Source organism: Salminus brasiliensis, chromosome 4 (assembly GCF_030463535.1).
Source record: "Salminus brasiliensis chromosome 4, fSalBra1.hap2, whole genome shotgun sequence".
Classification (NCBI taxonomy): Eukaryota; Metazoa; Chordata; class Actinopteri; order Characiformes; family Bryconidae; genus Salminus; species Salminus brasiliensis.
This window is the reverse complement of record NC_132881.1, coordinates 38527528-38549280: the sequence shown is the minus strand read 5'-3', so window position 1 is coordinate 38549280 and position 21753 is coordinate 38527528. Positions and strand designations below refer to the sequence as shown.

General features: G+C 40.2%; 1 protein-coding gene across 3 annotated transcripts in view; it reads right to left on the bottom strand.

The window, feature by feature from the left end:
- ldb3a (LIM domain binding 3a) overlaps positions 1-21753 on the bottom strand; it is a 54014-nt gene that overhangs the window by 16758 nt on the left and 15503 nt on the right. For 2 of the 3 annotated variants that reach the window (XM_072677048.1, XM_072677049.1), the window contains exons 3-5: positions 17129-17280; positions 10397-10472; positions 9650-9891 (exon numbers count right to left, since the gene is read on the bottom strand). In XM_072677048.1, coding sequence (XP_072533149.1) covers positions 9650-9891; positions 10397-10472; positions 17129-17280 — 470 coding nt within the window. Of the gene's footprint in view, positions 1-1010; positions 1048-2136; positions 2304-4940; positions 5145-6003; positions 6027-9649; positions 9892-10396; positions 10473-17128; positions 17281-21753 lie in introns of all 3 variants that reach the window. The other variant, XM_072677047.1, reaches the window with a different exon arrangement.

Sequence of the window (21753 nt, the reverse complement as noted above, 5' to 3'; positions counted from 1 at the left end):
CTGCTCCTCTGAAACTCCTTATCCAGTTCCCTTTTGCAGATCTAAACAATTCCATTTTAATCAATCACCAAATCACCAAGCAAAAAAGCAAAATCCAACACTGCTGTCCACCGATTTGTTTTTCAGTTCACACTGAAACATCTTTTATTCACTGAATATCAGAGACTTACATAAGGAACAGCATAAGTAAAGATAACTTGGTGGCCACAACATTCCATAGAACAGTCTACAATCAAACCACACCAAAGAGCAAGTATTAAGCTAAAATAAGAAATCTGTCCATGTGATGGTTCTGAATGAACCATTCGTCTCTTGCCAGCATTCCAGTCTCCCTCTTTATCCTTCTTTCTCACATGCTTTGCCTGTCTGCTTGTTGGAGCAATGCCACCTGTCTATTGCTGTCTTTCCTGAGCTCTTTATTCAGATATGTTAAGGATTTGGGCAGACAGGCCATGGTGCCAGTTTTTTAATTTAGCAAAACGAGGGCCTTTAACCTCCGACTCAAACTTGTCCCTGTGGCATGAAGACAGATACAGAGGGACACAGAGGGGAAGAGAAAGACAGGAAGAGAAGGGGGAAGAAATGAGTTAGGGACAGTGACCTCCACTCGCCTGCCCAATTTTAGTGAGGGTTCAAATGCACTGAGCATCCTGTAGTGTTGATATTCTACAGTGAAACAGTGTGAGAGAACGTTATATGACGTTTGTGGGACTGCGTGATTTTTAAACGTGAAGAAGAATGACACAAGAGGTTTCGATGTATGTTCTGTACACACTAGCACACATTGTAGGTGTAAAAAATAAAATAATAATTGTAGTGTGTGTGAGGGTGTATGTGTGTCTGCAGGGCAGCTCAAGTTCAGCACAGAGAGGGATTAGACCAGGAAGGTCTGTCTGACCAAACGTGAGCTTTTCAGCCATTCCTGTTGTAATATGGTGTTGAATTTGTCTCCCAACACCCAATTTATGGTGTCTTTGACTGGCCACCAGGTGCTGCTGCTAGCTGCCTACCTTGATCGCCTAAGAGCTTCCTCATCTGGGTCTTGCACTGTACGGGAGAAAAATGAGAAGAAACGAGAGAGGAATGTTAGAGACAAGGCTACATAAATGAACAGAAGAGTCTAGCCTGTTCACGGTGACTTGCAGTAAGAGCTCACTACTGTAATCTCATCTGTGATTCATAACAGGGCTGCAGCACTGCACAGTCAGGTGTTTTCTTCCAACACACCAGTTCAAACCATTAAACTACTATATCTTATTTGATAACTGAAAACCAAATGTGTGAGAATGCACTGATGTGTGAATTGTTGGCCAATAGCCAATTTGAATGTCCTATCTGCTGATCCCGATGCATAAACTGTGGACTAAAGGCATTTTCACACTCTCACAAACACTGGGTCTATTTGTCCAGATAGTTCTGGATGTTTGGAGGAGTTTAAAACTGGTCCTGTCCTAAACAGTGGTCTGGGATTCACGTAGAGAGAACCCTGGTGCCCACAGATATGCTGCCTAAATAATGTCAATTTTGTCACAGAATGATCTGTTTCAAAAAGAAAAAAACTGAAGGTTGTGTGAAGGCTTGTACTGTGATTATCGCTGTGACTATTTGAGTGTCAAAGGAAAATAACATTATTAAAGATCAGAGCGTTTGCAGTTGCTATCCACAGTAAAGGGATGGCTACAATTTTGACCATTATGATTTAAAATTATGATTAAAAATGTGTGCAGAAATATGACATATGAATCTGTGCAATCAATCCACGGTTTATAAGATATGATCCTGTATGAATCAGTATCTGGCTGAGGGCTGAGCTATTTGGGACAAGTGTGAAAACACCCAAAATCCACCTAGATTAGCATCACACAGAAATGTGTGCCCTGTGGGGTAACAAACGCATTTCATTCTTACAAAGTACAACAAACGTCTTAAAATATTAGTCTGAAGTACCGGTCAGTTCTATACATCTGCCTGTTACTGATCATTTGAAAGTACACATCTGCTGATGTGTAAAATGGTCTAAACACTGACATGCTTTTGGGAAACTGGGCCCTGACTGTCATCAGTGAAGCATACCCTGATATGAGACATAAAATGAAAACGAGATTAAATCTTGGCGAGTCCAGAGGGCACACTCACTGTATTCAGTGCCAGTGACGTGGGCGAGGATGCGGAAGGACTTGGACTGCAGCTGGGCGGCTCTTCGGGCCCACTCAGCAGGCTCCAGCTCACTGTCCACGCTGGGGACCACAGCCTGATACACTGGGGAAGCACTGTCTATAACACGGTCTTTAACTGGCAGACTACTGCAACCACAGAGAGAGCCGCAACCATCAAACACAGCCAGCATGGCTAGAGCTCGAGCTGAGTGCACTGCTGGATTGAGTTAGGTACTGAGGTATAGTTAATAAAGGTGCTAAAGGAAACTGATAATGATTATTGTTGGGGAACAGTTACAGTAATGATTGCTGATTTAATGCCCAATTACTAAGCTTTTGTAGCTTGTATTGCTGTGCATAAACTTCATAAACTGTGCATTTAAAAAAATAACAAAGATGCAGGGAAAAGAGGCAGCAAATTGCCTAGCATAAGCTTACAACATAGAAGTGGAAAAGCTTAGGAAATGATCAGTGTCTAAATAGCAAAAGCGTGCCTAATTTACTACTACCAAAAAACTGCAAAATAAACCATCAGTTTATGGCAATCTCTTGCCCAAGAAGGATGACAGAGTACAACGATACTGTGGTTTCCAAATGTCATATCTGATATAATTAGATATACCAGCCTAAATGAATGAGGGGAATTAATCACTACACCAAAGGCACACCCACACCAGAAGCCCATCTCTACAGACGCTCTTTCAGTAATCTGTGTAAGACTGTAGACGCTAAGACTACAACAGGTAGCTGCTCGTAGACAGGGCACCTCAACTGCTAGTCAGAGGGGAAATGAAGGTTATAAAAGTAATGTAAACATGAAAAATCGACCAGGTCTGAAGGTGAGTAAACATGCCCAGGTGCATGAGGACGATAGAAAAGGCCTATGAGCACAGACTGTGCTCCTGGAGAATGAATGAATGGAGCTACTTACGAAAGAGGAGAGCCAGAAACAGCCTCATCGCTGGGAAGGGACACCCAGCCAGGCCAGCAGAGGGACAGGGACGGGGGGTAGGGGGCATGGATGAACACGAGAGGGAATGGTCAGAGTGTGTAATTCAGTGAACACATATGGACAGACAGTTAGACAAACCCTCCCACAGGAGGAAATACAAATCTTAAGATTTCTCTCACCAAAAGAGACCACGCTACCAAAACCACACTGCAGTATATATAAAAAATACACAGTATAGCAGTATAGCAATCTCTCTATAATCTCTCTTACCCTAACCCACAATCCACAACAACCGTGAACATGGTGAGAAACAAGGTCTATAAAAGGAATAGAGTATTATTATACACAGTGATATGGGTTCTTATGATTGAGTTGTCTCTGACCAGAAGTAAGAGCAGGGTGCTTGTCCATAACACAGTCAATAGACGAAAAAATATAAGCCTGTATAACAAGGCTCTCAGATCCCTAAGGGCTGGTCAGCTAGCAGCGACTAGAATTAGAGCCAAGGACGATGATGCTGCATTTAACTCCTATGCTGCCTGGACCCTGATGTCAGAGGATCTTAGATAAAGTATATGATTCAAATTGCCCAAGATTATGGCAAGACTTAGTCAAAACTAAAGGCAATTTTCTGTTTTGACATTATCCAGAGTTACCATCTCACACATGTAGTGTGCAGCCAGAGATTTTCTGTGTCAGACGCGTTCTCACTACAGCAAATGTTCTGTTTGGAAGGACGCAAAAAGTACACTGCAGGAATGTCAGTGTTTTGTTTAAAGCACATTAACGGTGGCGAACAAGGATACCGACGCACTGTGAATTCTCTGGAAAATGATCTGCTCTGTTCACACATGGTCTAACTCGTCATTACCCGGACTTTGTACTGGGGGCTGGCAGGATAAAGGTCAGGTAATGTCTGTTACATCTGATCCCGACCAGATCCATTTGGTTTCAAACATACAGCAGGATAAAGTCTGGGTTACTGTGCATGTCTGATTAGGGATGTGTCCCAGTTTTCCATATTTGTTGTACTGTAATGAGAGAACACTGATGAAGGAAAATATAAATTGAAGTAAAGTCATGAAGTCTGAAACCAGCACAGCTAGGATATAATGTGACAAATCTTCTTACATTTCTAATAACACATGAATTACTTTAAATGTGTTATTTGTTATTTTTTTAGTTTTAATGCAGTTTCTATTTAGCCTTATTTACGTATAGCACTTTTTGTATGATATACGCTATATGAACAAACAAAAAAAACCCAAGAATTTTACTTTTACTAGCAGCTCGGCTTTGCACTTATGTCTGCAGAACTCTTGTGCATATTTACAGAGGTTATCTAACCATAAAATTATATATATATATATATATATATATATATATATATATATATATATATATATATATATATATACAGCAACTGTACAGGAATTCTGCAGAACTAGCCCATAATAAGTTAACAATCACAAAAGCAATAATAATAATTTGAGGAACACAACTACAGGAGATGTACCAATATGTGACACAAGGTCCTATGTGTCTACAGCTGTCATGGTCACCCGATATCCACTATTGTCCCATTGTTGCCTTCAGCTTCTCTCTGACCAACTACAGACCAACTAGCACTGCAGATCTCTGCTATATAAATATGGAGAATACAGTATAGGGGGAGTGAGAAGATCAAGTGTCTTGAATGAAACATTGTGATGGAAAACTGTAGCACATAGCGTCAGCCTGATAAAGCATGGCTATTTGACTAGCATGAGGGCAGTGGGGAGGGTGGGCTCATGCAAGTGGGAGAGAAAAAGAAAAGGTGCACACGGTCTTACCCAGACAGGTCAGAACCCCTGGCCTGAGACTGACCAGCAATGGCATCCATAATGGCATCCTGTGAGTACATGCTAATGGGGGTGTTGTACTGGGCGTGGATAATGGTGGCCTTGCCTCCAGGCCCCTTCACCTCTATGGGCTTGTTGGTAGAAAGGGCAGTATCCTTCAGGGCAATGGGGTTGAAACTGGGGATGTACTCAGTGCTGTGGCAGTGGAGTTATTTGATATGGGGGAGAGGAAGTGGTGGAAAAGAGAGAGGAAGGGAGGATGAATTGGGAAACGAGAGAAGTGTGATGCAGGACTGACGGCTAGAGGATAAGACAGGCAATAGTGAAAGCATCAGAGGTTTCTTTTGCAACAGTGCAAGATTTAAAGGAGCTACCAGGAAAATGATATTGTATTTAATAAAAAAATATTTTGGTCTCTGAGATCACTTTCAAGAAAACCTGTCTTTACATTTACATTAACGTCAGCAGAATCAGGGTTTTTCAACACTCAAATGTAAAACAATGATATGAGATATGCCTTTTTATGACTGCTGTAGACTGTGGAACTCCAAGAACAGTCTATACATGCACATTAAGTGTAAAATAATAATAGATTTATTAATGTATTAATTAATAGCTCCTTTAAATACCAGAAAGAAAAATCCTTACCAAAACATGCACATCATATCAACAATTCTGGTCACCACATCATCATTCTATGCTATCATCATGCTTGCTCCAACCCATCCTCTGAACGCAATATTTAAATATGACAGACATGCAGCAGCAGAGATCATCAGGTAAACCTATCTGCAGTCCTATCATTCCTGAGCCCACCACAGCACATACTTATAAAGCTCATCCCAGTGCAAACCAGTCATATTCTGCTGCTTTAATGCTGCGGTGCATTAACAAGCAGTGGCAGGCCGATACCATTACAGCAGACTTTATCTACAGAAAGCTACAAATGCTACAGCTGCACAAAAGCAAGCTCCTGAACACACCGCAGACACAGCATAAGACCATGCACATAAACCACACACAGCACTACAGCACCCAGAGGCATAGTACTAACTTGGAAGGCGTGTTGGTAATAACCTATGGTTGCAAAAGAAATAGGAGAAAGAGAGAGGAAGAAAATAGCTGTTAAAAAGGTGGACACAATCGACACTGTTCAAAAGTTTGGAATCACTGTGCTCTGTCCTATAAAACCAATCTGGTTTCAGATGACTGTATAAGCAAGTCCCGCGCAGCTTCATAGCCTCTGATTATTAGTATGAAACTAAAAAGCTGTGCAAAACACATGTCCGATGTGTGGGTGATGATCAGGCCTGTAACATCAATAATGACTGTTTTATTATTCTTTTTTTATATGACATTTAAAATGTTATAAAAAAAATAAAGAATTCAAGTTTGCTAGCATGAATTGATTAACAGCTTAGATGTTGGCTACCTCAAAGCAAGATTTTATCTAAAGTAAAGAAATGGCTGCTCATCAACATGCCTTTGAATTATCTCCCACACATAAGGAAACGGAATGACTGCTATTCAGTGCAGTAAACCGTGATTATCTCTCACACTTTAAGTCCTGGGAATGACATTACAGTGGTACTTCCCAAGGACTGATGTTACATCATGGATACCCCAAGGATTGATTAACAGCTTAGAAGCTGGTTGCTCTTCTTCACCTCTTCACTTAAGCTTTTTTAACACCTGGACATTTTTTTTATTTTGCTAGCATGGGTATTCCATGAGCTGTTCTTTTCTGTTAAAGCACTATGAATTGCTACTGTGTATCAATGATGCTATACAAATAAACTTGTCTTGCCTATTTTACATTTAACACCCTCACCATTTTAACACCTCATGTTTAAAGAAGAAGAAAGATGACCCTTCTTGTCATCATACGTATATAGTCCAAAAGAAATGCTATAAGAACCCCTGGAGCAGAGACAGTTAGGGGCCTTTGTTTGAGTTACCAATAAAATGCAGCATGCCAGTGCTTCTCAAAGTGATATAGGACTCTGTTTGTGGACACCCCTTCTAATGAATGCATTCAGCCACATTAAGTTGCACACATTGCTAATGCAGGTGTGCAAATGCACACATGCAGCTTGTCTATTCTGTATATAGAAGTATTGCCAATAGAATTGTACACTCTGGAGCAGATAAACATGAACCTATTGGCACCATGTCCAATGTCAGATGTGGGCTAGAGGTGTGTGAATCCCCTCCAGCATTGAGCTGTGGAGCAGCGGAACTGTGTTTATTGGAATGATGGTGCCCTATTCACTACTTTTGGGGTGGTGATCATCCAACATCCTGACCTCACTTGCGCTTGTCACTGAATCCAATCAAATTCTCAAAGAAATGCTCAAAAATGTAGTAGGAAGCATTCTGTGGACAGCAGAGACAGAATAAATCTTTTTTTAACACCCCTGATTTAATAAGAAAAAATAAATGAACAGGTGTCCCAATACTTTAGCCCATACTGTGTATATTTTAATTTAAAATTCAAAACTAAAACTTTTGGTGCCGAATCTATAATATACTATTCATCATTCTATAAATTAAATAACACAAATTATGAATATAACATGTGACTGCAAATGTAGGGTATGTATAAGGACCCTGAAAGGTGAAAGAAAAATCCAAATATTAAAAGACTCAGATTCAGTCTGAGTCTGAGTCAGACTCAGCAGGGGTGTTAACAACAAATGCAGGGTGAGATACACCTGCACACCCTCAGTGGTCACCTGTCAATGAGGGTACATTAATAAATAGAAGCACACAGCTGCTGAGGATAATTGTGAAAATATGAAAAGCCCTGCCTAACACAAAACTGGCACAAACATAAAGGTTCAGTTATGTAAAGCTAACTCTGCGAAAACTCAAGAGGCTGAGTTGTAAAGCATGTGTCAGAGAGACAGAGACATATTGGCTTTGGAGTTAGGAATGTGATAGTTAGAAACCTGAGCCCTGCCATTCCACGGCCTTTTATAGAGACAGCAGCGACAGGTGCTTGTCTCTCTCAGCCTGCTCTTCGTGGTAACAGCGTAACTGAATCACTTTATGGTTATGGGATTCCCACTGTGCTGTAACACATGCAGAGATGTTTCTCATTCAGATTCACTGCGCAGGCCTTTTTAAATGAACCGAAATGTGGACGACAAGCGCCACTTCCTCTGCTCTTCAGTGGTTCCTCATTATCCATTTTCAAAATGACAAAGCTGTGCCTGCACAGAGCAGAAACCTTGCTTCTGTTTTAACATACTAAAGTAAAGTAGATATTTGTGCTATACTTAGTGGGATGGCACAGATCCCTGTAAATGGCACTGCGATGCAAATTATGCAAAGCTGCTTCAATTAGTTGACACTCATTAGACACTTTGGAGATTGGTGTCTAAAGTGTGAACGTTTCTGTGGATGTGTCAGCCGATGAAGTTAGCTCAGATTACTTGATGGAGGGCTGTTAGCTGGGCTTTGGAAACCTCAGAGCAAATTGGCTTTCTTGCTCATCCCCTGAGGGCCCCCACAGCCTTTAACAGACTTGCCTTAAGGCCAAGTGGCTCCCAAACTCGGGTGCACGAATACTAGAGCTGAACCGTCAGTGTATTCATAACTAGTAGTCAGGTTTGCCTACTACTTTCACGTTCACCTATGTTTAGGGGAAGAATTCTAAATGTCCAAACAGTATTTTATCACTGTCATGCAACAATCTTGTACCGCCAAAACGCCAACTTTCAACCTTCTTAACTTTCAACAGACGTCAATGTAAAAATAAATTGATTCCAAATAATTTCCCTTAATTTCCTTATGTAATGAGTACATTAGGTAAGACATACTGTCAACATGCAGTCCTACACTAATAATCAGTAAATTATTTAAACCTGAGATTGATCTAATCTTAGAATGGTCTAAACAAATGGCCCAGTTAGGCATACAATATAAAGCCAGACAAAAATGTATTTGATGTATCTGATTAATGTGGGGAATAAAATTTACAGGAGAAGAATTTTCAATGGAAATGATATTCTGAATACACCAATAGAAATCCTCCAAAACGACTTGGAATAAAATCATTTGATATTTAATATAAACAATAACTGTCAGATTTTAATAATGTCACCAGATGTCAAAAAGTTAAAAACAGCAGAATGGAAGTGGAAAGTTTTTTTTGTGTGACATTAATGATTTGGAATTTACAGATTGCAAGTCTATCAGAGCACCTGCTGCAAGGGGACCAATTTGCCTGCTAGGGTTTTTAGTGCTCACAGATGGCGCCCTGGGGTGTGGATACTTGCCCGCTGACTTAAAGAGAATTTACAGTCTAGACGATTTGGAAACCACAGCTATAACAGACGACTAACTGCCTTTTTCACTGCTGTCATCCTTCTATAATAAAGTCAGCAAGTCAGCAGCCAGGTGGGGTGGAACCTCTTATAATCACTGCACTGGACAAACATTAAATATCCCACATGTACTTCTTCAGAATGTGTCAGCTTACTGTAGTATCTAGAATCTGCAGGCCATTATTTTTTTTGTAATAAAGAATAAATCCTGAAAGAAATATCAGATTATACTGCATCTCATTCAAAAGCTTTCCCCTAAATCTTTTAAATGCAAGTTTCCAGCCTGACAGCTTGCACTTCATTAGGATTTGCAGGGAGTTAACACACCTGACCTGGCTGCTAACTGTGGTTCAGTGCCTGCTAACATACCACAGAGGCTCGCCTGAAGCCAGGCTTTTAGCTCTCTCCTGCAGCATGGCCATTTCTCTCAGCGTCTCGGCTGAGTACAGGCCAATCGGAGAGTTATACTGCTGTCTCTTTTGGGTGGGGGTGGGTTTGTCCCCTGGGACAGGCGGCGATGCAGAGGACTGCTTGAGATCCTGTTTGCTGGAGTAGTAGGAGTTTGTTTCTGCAGAGCCATAAAGGCCACCATTGATCTGATTAGGTTGACCCTTTAAGGAGGAGAAATGTGGGTAAAGAAAACAGTTAAATAAGAAGAAACTCTAGATGTTGTTTTAACTGCTCAGAGGAAAAAAGTCCAGGGGTATTTCTGGACAGTTTGACTCCCTGAATAGGCTGCATCTTGTGTTGCATCCACTAGGGGCCACTGCAGGACTTTCCACAGGTGTTAAATTTAACGTGGGTATTCCTCTGAGAAAGCAGGGAAACACTATCCATAAGTCCAAATGCTCGGCTCATGGCCATCTAAAAGAGACACCTCTATGTAAGCCTTAGTAATAATCCTCTCCTTAGTGCAAGGACTTTAGTTAAAGCTCACCCTGGAACATCTAGTCTGTAACTGAACCTCAAAACAAACAGAACATCACATCATATGAGCTTGCAGATCAGAAAACATGACTTCAGCTTGGATTGAAATGACTCCTTTCTTTGCTGGTGCACAGAGGTCCATTACTAAGCTGTACTGACAGTCTCAGCTCTCGGTTATGCTGGGCATACCTTCTGGTGAGGGATGACAGGCATTGGAACGTCGATTCTTGGCGCGGCCATGGATACAGGGGCCGGGCGTTTTGACCTAGAGTAAAACAGAGGACATTCATGGTTAAAAAGGGAGTTTGCAATGAATACATTTGATATGGCATACTGTATCACCATGCAGTCCTACACAAATAATCAGAGGTTCTGGATTATGTTCTGGAAAGTTCTAAAACGGGGTGGGAATCTAAGGGCAGAAGTCTCTTCACTAACATACAAATAAGACATTATCAAATGAGCTAAATCAGGTGTGCTTCAGTAGGAAATCTGACCCTCCACAAGTTCCCCACCCAAGGCCTAATGAAGCCAGACTGTGTATCAGGAACCAAATGTGTTTATTTGAATTGATTTAATTGGGGACAGCAGTCCTCACAAAATGTGTACAGTAATATTAGTAAACTGTAGTAAACAGTAATATTTCAGTGACATTAGATACACCCATACTACTTCACCTAGGTGAAATACAATTAGTTCAATTATATTCAACAAAACAGTGATATGAGTCTCCAGTCAATTCTTTCCTAAAGAGCTTTTTACTAGAATGACCACTGCATAAAACATTATGCTTAATTTGCATAAAATGGTTTTACACTTAAGCTTGCTCTATTAAATCATGCAAATGTCCCAGTTAATTAGCCACGGCAGTTTTGTTTAAAAGTACAGGTCAGGCAATGGCTTAGACAAACTCAACAACTACATTCAGTATGTTTTTCAGTAACATTGTAACACTATAATTCAATCAGTTTAGAATGGTTCTTCATATTTGTGCTCAGGCAGGCTCAGAAAATGTAAATACTGAAAGAAAATCACACCCCCTTGTAGACAGAAGTATTGGGACACTTGCTCATTCATTGTTTCTTCCGAAATCAAGGGTATTTAAAAAGAGTTTATCTTGCTTACATTGGAGTTTATCTTGGATTTCAACTGTCTCTACTGTCCAGGGAAGGCTTTCTCATCCCCCACACTTTAACTCATCCCAAAAGTATTGGATGGAGCACCATCATTACAGAGAATACAGTTCCACTGCTCTACACCTCAATGCTGGGGGGCTTTATACCCCTCTAGCCCACACCTGGCATTAGGCACAGTGCCAATAGGTTCATGTTTATCTAATCCAGAGAGTCCTATTCTATTGGCAGTACTTCTCTACAGGGACTAGACAAGCTGTGTGTGTTCAGTCTTCAGCCCTGCTCCCAACACACCTGATCCAGCTAATCAACTCATTTACAGGCCATTTCCACAAAGACTGTGCACTGATTATTAGAAACGCCATTTTTTTCAATCAAGTGAAAAAAAATGGTGTTCATTATAACCCTATAGTTGGCCACTCCGCACCCTGCAGTCTGAGTGCTTTAACCAGACCCACAAAAGCACAAAAAATCCTGGCATGCAGAATAGCAACACATACTAATAATGTGATTGTTATATTGTTATGCACCTTTTTTCAAACTGGAGGTTTTAATCAAAAATGTATTTGTTACAAATTTGTTTGGAGAAAAGGATTAAAAGACTTTTGCATCTAACATTTCCTTCAAAGTACTGTTATTCAAATCAAATAATTTAGCAGTAACAACAAGAAAAATATTAGCAGGCTCAGCAAGTAGTCACAATACAACAGTCACATAAAGTCTGACTGATTTACATTAACACTGTAGCAGCAGTGTAACTGATACAGGCTCCAGAGGCTGTATTAGTGTATTATTAACCCTTATGTAGTCTGTCATACTCTGCTTGTCCTGAGGGTCAAAAATTACCTAAAGGCAAGCTATGTTCTCTGGCAATGTCTAGGTTTCAGGGAAGTGGGACCAAAGACAATGTGTAACTTTTTTTTAAATGTTGGGGTCACTTTAAAAAAGGTATTACATTTCAAGCTGAATACAGATCATTTAAGGGGGTTCTCTTCTGTTAAACATAGTGACAGGTCATTTCTGAATGAACTCTGTATTCATCTGAGCTTGGTATTAACCTCAGCTCACAGTGGTTCTCACACGGTCAACATCAGGGCTGTGTATCAGCAAGAACCTGGTGATATGACACAAGGTTATGGTTCAGTATATAATGCAATATGTTGTGATACATATGCACAAAATCTGAGTAAAAGAAAAGTTTACTGTTATGCAATCAGAACAGTGTGATCGGAAAACAGCACTGAGTACAACACTGCTATCTAGCGACTGGAGGATAAACACAAAATAGACCACTGTCTGACATCAATCTTTACACATAAACTAATCATTAAAAATCAATTCTGTGACTCTGAGAGAATCAACACAGTATTGCAAAATGACGCTTCGATATAGCTATGTTTTCTTACACCATCAGTCAACAAATTCTATAGTCTTCCACTACAGAATGTGCCTGAATGTGTATGTGATGGTCGATGAGCAGCTATATAAACAACCAGTGGATCAGAATAACGTCCTCACTCAAATGCCGCTTTTTGGGAGCTCTCTGACATTAACAATCAAAGTATTCTGAAGCAGCTTAAACATTTCCACAGGTATGCACAGAGATGAGGCAGAGAGTACACACTGCTTTTTTAAGGTGTTCTGATTGATCCCTCTCCAGACTTGCACTACGTCTTTTTAGAAACCATCACTCCTAAAACCTTCTGTCATGGATTCAGTCTATAAGTCCCTTACTCTTCCATATTAACTGCTGTTCAAGACAACTAAGTAGGCTGAGGCTCCATCTTCCAACATAACCGCTACACGCCAAAGCCAAGGACAGCTGTCAACATCTCCCGAGTCGTTGATAATGCCTTCTGATGAAGCCACTGGACCCATGATAAGAAACATCTTTTTCACTATGTCAAAAAAATAAACTAAAATGTACAGAAACTTTAGATATAATGTGAGCAGTTTTCACTATACACTGTACATCCAAATGTTTGTGGACACCCCTCTTAATGAATGCACTCAACTACTTTAAGCTGCACCCAGTCCAACTTAAGATGTGCAAATGCACACACAGCTTGTCTAGTCCCTGTAGAGAAGTACTGCCAGCAGAAAAAAAGAGATTTTGTCTGAAAGTGATATTGCACAGTAGGGTTATTTTTGTGTAATCGCCTTGGTGTTAGGAGGCAATTACATTCAGTAACAACAATTTAGCAACACACAATGTCTTTAACAATGCATCTCTGGCGATGTGTTCCATTTTAGGCACTCGCATTTTGGAGTAGCTATGGCCCTCTAAAATGATAATTTTCAAATACTCTATAAAGTATAGAAATGAGACTGAGAAAGAGATCACAGCACATTCCTCTCATCATATCACTGTTTGACACACACACACACACACACACACACACACACACACACACATATATATATACACATATATATATAAATGTTGTTTTCAAATAAGTTTTCTTCTTTCTCCTGTCTGTGAAGCTGTCATTTTGGAGATACAAGGTTTTTTTTGACAGTGATGTTATGTATCTTCTCATTTGGCTGCAAATGGTAAGAACCTTAAACACAATAGGTGAGTGACTTATTACCCTCTTCCACTCTGAAGCAGATGTCATTCTGTCAAAATGTCACCTACCATGCGGAAGAGGCATTTGTCATGCTTCTAGTGAAAACTGCACAATGTACAGTGACAAATGCCAGACAAAAGAAGGGATGATCTGGAGCGCTGGAGATGGACAAGCTCCAGACTGATCTACAGGTCAAACCACTGAAGGTTTGAACTTTCTCTTAGTCATTGTGCGACTTGTCTTTAGGCTTGGCTATCACCACATCACACTGAACGGAAAGTCTTCAGCTTTTTGAGGTGCAGCTTGTTTTTTTTTTTATATGGAGCACATGTACTAGCCTTATTATTTTAAACCCTGTATCTCTGCCACGTATTTATGTTGTGAATATGAGGGATATATCTCAGAGAGCATAATTAGAGAAGAAGATGAACTAGAAGAACTAGTAGATGTTAATAATCAGAAGCAGGGGGGTGTTTTTTGCATGACCTCCACTTCATATCTGTTCCATTAAGCACTGACAGCCTGCAGCCTGACTAACTGACTGAGAGGAAACATGAGGGAAATAAAGCCCTGTGACCTTTACCTCTGCCTAAAATTACCACCTTCTCCCAGCATAAGCGGACACATACACACACACACACACACACACACACACACATGTGCACACATACGCACGCATATATGCTTCTGTCTCACAAAAACAAATTCATTGCACTCAGAGTCACCAGAAAGCTGGTGTCATTAATGACACAATAAATAATGCAATTTAAAGCCAGGGAGGGAGACAAGAGAGGGGGACTCGGGTTTTAACCTAGAAGGAAAAAACATCAGTGCTTCAGATCTGCTCCACAAATGTAGTAAAATTAGATCAACAAAAATGATAAGATATAAATGTAAACAGTGCAAAAACACACGACCAAACAAAAAACTGACTGTCTGGATATTTAGTAATTTGGCTCCATTTTCTTTATGCTCTTTGTAGCCCTGCCCTGATGTTAACTCCTGTCAGGTGTTCCTTGTCTGTGTATATATATATATATATATATATATATATATATATATATATATATTGCCTTTGTTTTAGTGCTCATTGTCTTCTCTTCCTTGCCTTCATGTCTGTGAGTTTCCTCCTCTGTTCAGTTTGTTTCCAGTAAAGTATCTGCATGTTTCTACTTGTGTAGAAACTTGTGTCATACATTTTCTGAAATAATTCTTCCTCACGTGCCAACCAGTAGTGCTAGAAATAACACCAGCTAACCAAATCTTTTTTTAACTTTTTTTTCAAAATCTGACCTTTCAAAATGAACTAAATCAAATGAAATTATATTCTGATGATATATCATGTGATATGCTAGAAAAATATATAATGTATCACAATACAAATGATCATAATGACAATAAAACATCATATTGCCCATCTTTACACAAATATACATAGACAGTTTTTATCACAGTTATGTTATGTGAGAAATGCTGTAATAGTGCTCTACACCTTGACATTGACCTATACTATTGAAAAAGGACTTCAAGGGTTCTTCAATAAAGCATCGGACTGATATAGAACTATAAAAGCTTAAAGATCATTAAAATTTTTGAAAGTTTTTTCTTGAATATATGATTCTTCCCCATGAGGGAAAATCTGAAGACCCTTAAAAATGAGTCCTCATAACCCCGAAGAGGCATTGTGTACAACTATTTTGCTAAGAATGTGAAACTCCTAGGCCTTGAAACACCTTAGATATTTTTAAATACTTTTCACCAGTTGTTTCACGAAAGTGTGACCTCTAAACTCTTAATTAATACTGTATTCATGTTTGTAAATACTACATTTTACCATTGATTCTGTCACTGACAGGTGCAGGTTGCCTGAACAGCCCTGGGGCAGAGAATGTAAATCAATGTAACTTATTATGTATAAAATTAATTATTTAATTTCATTTGAAGAGTACTCAACTTTCTAAAGATGAAATATTTTGAGAATGTACGAGGAAAGTGTCTCCACTAATAGCATGATCGGTTATCTTGAAAGCTGCAGCCTTTGAAAGCAGGTTCCCTGGTTCAGGCCTCACTAGTCTGGTCAGCATACCACAATGACATTTAATATCACCCCTAGACACATAACACTTAATCTGCCTGTCTGATCTCCTATTACTGCAACACTAAACAGGATAGACACTGGCTTATTGAGAGCATGTCAGTGGGACTGTAGCACACTGGTACTGGCACATACATATATACATACATACATTCATACATACATAAAATACATATTTGGCACTGTCATGCTTTCTTACATCAATTAAAATATACTTGGTTCAGTAATATTGAATAATATTGAACATATTTTCACGAAATAACATAAGATGAAATGCCACAAACAAAGTTCAAATATTTGTGACTTGCTTCAATGAAAAGCCTACAATGATATAATCCTCGTATTACATCACTCCTAAAATATAAACTAGTATTTGCACTACTATCCATGCATGTACATAGTTTCAATTGTAACCAATGAAAATACAACTTTAAAATATTATGTAAGTGAACCTCTGTAAGTGAATCTTCACTTTGCCTCGGATCTCAGATCTGCACTCTAAATGTTTCCTCAATGTGTCAATAAAAGACATCCACCTGTGTGTGTTATTATTCTATTGTGACTTACACACATTTCATTAGTAATCACTGCAAAAATCCCTTTCCCTCCCCAAAAGAGTTCCCTTACTTTCATGCAACTGTCCACAGATACGGTTACCGGCTTTAATGTAGTCTTGTTGGTTTACCAATTTATCTACACTGCAAATGTAAGGTACAGGTGTACACTATTTTCACATAAATGATATATAATATCACAATATGTAATGTCATAAATTATATCAATATATCAACTTAATAATTACCAAAAGTAAGCAAACTGAAAGTTAAACCTGTGTTGTACTATATATACTATATTTACTATACAGTCTATTACATACATACATCCTATCCAGATGTTCTCTCACTCTGCTTTCTCTGTACTGCACTTTTATTTATCTGATAGTGTCTCAGAACAACATTTGTACTACACAAGTTTGCTCTTCAAAAATATGGGTGGTGTGATAAAAGGCCAATGACATAACTGATATAGAAGTAAACAGGAGTAAAAAAAGTGCTGATGCTCACATAAGCCTCTATTTCTCCCACGGATACGCAGATAGACAAACAAACATATGAGCGGTCACCTTGTCATGGTGAGGGCCAGGTTGAAGTTGGCACTTTTGATCTTGTTCTGAGCCTCAAGGTGAGTCATCCCGTCCGTGCTGACTCCATCGATGGCCACGATGATGTCACCTTGTACCAGGTTACCTGCAGCTGCTTTGCTCCCAGGTGTGATCTGTGGACGGACAACACAAACAAATAAGCAAAACCTTTGCATACCATTATACTGGTAAGTACAGCTCAGGAAGCCTATAAAACCTGCTTAGATCATCTGCTACTGATTCACTGTAGCAAGGCAGGGCAGAGGAGATGCTCACTGGTTTCAGTTTCAGAGCGTTTTCATTTTTCACTTTTTTACTGTGTTATCAGAACTCCTGAGAGCAGAAAACTCAATCCGAAATTGAGTTGAATTTTTTAGGGGACGATGAGTAGACTACTACATTCTAATTGTACTAATTAACTGCTTAGTAAACAGCTGGAAAAAAAAAAACACTAGCATAATTTCCTTTACATAGTGTGCTCACAGCACTAGTACTTGTAAGATAATTAGAAAAAAACATGTAAAGAGTACATCCACCCCTTAATACCAGTGGGTCTCCTGTCCTCTCAGCACATTTCAAAAAACGCACATTAAGAAGTTCATAACCAGAGTTTGGAGACAGGGCTTAGTGATGAGTGGGCAGCGTAGAAATGAATGTTTTCCTCTTTTACATCACTGAGGCGGCCAGTGGGAGCGCCAACATTCAGAAGGTAGCCGGCCACCACTACCTAATAAAGGGAAAAATCCCCTCTATATCATCATCAGTTGAGGCAGAGTTACCAACACAGCAGAATCGAATTTTTAACCTCACAAACCAGGCACACACAAACCAGGCACACACAAACCAGGCATACAGAAACCAGGCGTACACAAACCAGGCATACAGAAACCAGGCGTACACAAACCAGGCGTACACAAACCAGGCATACAGAAACCAGGCGTACACAAACCAGGCATACAGAAACCAGGCGTACACAAACCAGGCATACAGAAACCAGGCGTACACAAACCAGGCATACAGAAACCAGGCACACACAAACCAGGCACACACAAACCAGGTAGCAAAAAATCTATTTTGTAGGACAATTGCTACAAGGAGAATTTGGGTGAAATTATTTACATATTGAAACAATCTCTTCAGTTCACTGACGCTTCAAAGAAATGAATACTATAACACTGTACTACATACTAAGCTGTGATAAACCAACATTAAAACAACTAGATTTGTTTATTTAAGGGGGGGATAATAAAAAAGACAACATTTTTATTCCCTGTCCTCTCATCTCATGTGTCCTCTATTACTGCTGAACTGTGTGTCACTTTCCCTCAGCTCTGATCTGTAGATCGCATGATTCAGACTCTTATATTAAAATCATCAACAAGGAAAAACGAGAGTAACAAGTAATCCATAGCAACCGGATACACACTGACATTGTATTACGTGCTCAAGGCCTGTACTGTTCTGGATTGCTCTAAATAAGACTGACTGTAATCACAATCCATTACTACGATCAATGAATGCATCTGGTGTCATCAACATCCTAATGAAAAAGTGTACATCATCACTCAAGATGTATAACACAAAGATTTACATGTTTTTGTTTCCATTATGTGTCCTTCAGTGTCTCAAAATAATTAGGGAGAAATAATAGGGAGAAAAAACACTTCCACTTATGTAAGAAAGTGGTCAAATGAGCAGATCCATGTTGTAATGAAGCAAAAATAGGATTGCACGATAATGCACGATCGGAGGTGGGGCTCAGTAAACTTCTGATAGGGTAAGAGGCAATTTCGCTTCTGCCTCATGCAATGGGAACATTACATTAACATTCAGAAGATCAAACTTTAACCTTAATCCTAACACTATACTCAAAACAGCACCTGCACTGATCAACCACAGTTAAATAGATCCATAACATATAACCACATCTTAAGACACAGTGCGTGTGGGACTGGGTGACACGTCTCCACTAATCTGTTAAATCCAGTGGGGTGCTCAGCCGTGTATTTCGGGCGCTACACACCACTCTCTGTGCCAAAGTAAGGAGGGCGATCAATCAAGAGCAGAGATTGCAAGGTTGCAGCATCTACAGCACCTGTCGGACCCCAGGCCTTGCAGGCCACAGCACTTCAGAGTCGTACTCCAGCCTGCCAGACTCAAAGCTCTACCACATTAAGAGCACAGGTAGAAATGTAAAGCAGAATTTAGCTGCAATACACCAAAGCGAAAAAGTATGTTTAGCTGTCCAGAGTAGTTTTAGTACAGTAAAAGTACATTGGCTTATGTATTGTGACAGGGGTTTCTCACCACTGAAACTTAACTACACTGACACCTCTCAACTCCATGCCCTCTTTTCCACTGTAGGGCCGAACAGTTCTGACACTGAGGGTCATAGTTCCGGTGGCTTTTCCACACAGACACGGTTTGGAATGAAAGGGTTTATAAACCAGACTGAGTCCGGTTTTCTTAGCACAGTTAGCTAACGGCACTTGGGGCCACCAGAACCGGCGGAGAGCCCTCTGTGGGAGGGCTTAATGACATAGGGATCCGATTATTGGCTCCATATTTGCATCACCTTTGAGGTGCAAGACTCTGGGTCTTTATATTTACAGTACAGAAAATGGAAACTGTCGCATAATTATTACGTGACACTGTGCACTTCCGGGTCCTGATTTAGAAATTCAGAATAGAAAAATAGGTCCGCACAGGCATGAAACAGTGCAGCGAGTAACCATTCGGCCCTGCAGTGATTAACTGTAGTTAGGAATTAATCATTAGTCTACTTGAAGAATAACAAGAATAACGAGTAAAGCCAATGTAAGTGATAACTCGGCTGTGTTTCCTCTACAGAAGCTACTGCCCTGCTTAGCATGAGCTTGCCATGACAAGTTCAAAACCCACACAAGCCTGAATGATGTCTTGGCATTAATACATGTCCTAATGTGTAAGCCACTGCTAGATCACTCTAGAACCACTTGCAGATATTGCCATGGCACTGTCGTTGGCTTTACAACTGGCTTTGCCCTCATTTTGCCAGTATTAATTACCCTGCTCGGGTTCAAGCCCACCACTCAAGAACTTTCTTTAACTACCCTCTGAGGTCTAAGGATGGATTTACCACTGGGGCAACTTCACAGATGCTTTAAGACTTAGGTGCCGGCCTGTCAAAATAAACCATGATAGATGAATGGAGGGTAAAGTTAACTGTATACTCATCTGGATTACCATTTCTCCTGCAGTCAGATGCATGCAGTTGAAAGACTGGTTAAATCCACTTGGAATGTCAAGGCTGTGCAGATTGGCTGGGAGAAGAGCGACAAAAATATCTACAGCTGAGGGATCCTCTGTCATTCTGTCCAGGGCAACTTTAGAGCTAGCTAGTGTGGTGATTGCTACGATTTTTCAGGCCCACAGCTGAACTCACTCTTTGTGCTACCCCATCACAGCACAGAGACTGCTGTACAGAGGATCCTCCATACTGTAAATGTCACTCTCCATACTGTAAATGTCACCTCTAATTGGCACTAGCACCGGTGTGAGACTCCTCTGACATCTCAGTAAAGGGTACTGTAAGAACGCAGAGGGAATGCCAGGGCTGCCTTCCGATGGTGACGCACTGTTCCGAATAAGCCTTCTTGGAAACCTGTGAATGACCTCTGTCTTCTGACCACTGGCTGCATAGTGATAAGATACTGGTTTGTTGCTCAGCTGGTTGGCTAGGCCCCTCACAGCCGCCATCACTTGAGCACAGCAACTGTAATAAAACCATGAAAAAAGAAGCCAAGCTTTTCAGTTTCAACCAGAGAAGGATGGGTTCCTCTCAGGGCTTCTCCTTCTAGGTTTAAGAGACTTCTTTTTTAGCCACTGACTTTGCTCACTTGGGGCTCAGTCCCAGATCTCTGCAAAGCCTTGGGTACACTACACGCCTTTTAAAGTCATAGCAAAAAATAAATAGACTGGGTTACCTGCTTCCCAGCTGAGTAATGCCAATAAAAAAATGTCCATTGTACACTAAACGACTAGGGATCATACACTACACGACTTTACTACACAGTTGTGGGTGGGAAGACAGGGTCAGCGGGGTCTGTACTGACTGCAGAGGGAGTTGTACGTGAGTAGCACATACTGGAGGCCACCTTATATACAAGGCAGATCTTGGCCACTTATACAAAAATACTGTTCCACCTTCAATCATGCGGTTGCAGTATCTGTAATATACCAACACCTGAATTTCGATGCTCAATTTTCATTGGCTATTGTTGGGGCCACTGTGGAACTGAAAAGGATTATCTTAGAGCTCAGAGTCGGGTCAAAAAATTCAAATGTTTGCAAAGCTACTATGTTACAGTGTTCATTGTTAGAAACACTATATAAAACTGTAACAGGCAGAACACAAAGAAGCACAATAAGGAGTTCAGATGCAATGGGGACTGCATTAACCAGTGAAACACTGGATGCTGAAGGGGGCTTGTCCAAAATTAGCTCACGAAGCACAAGTATTATTTATAATATCCAAATGTTAAACACTATGATGGAGAAACCCACAAAAAGTCATATGAAACATACATTGCTCTTATTTATTTTAGCTAACAGCAAAATCTCATTTA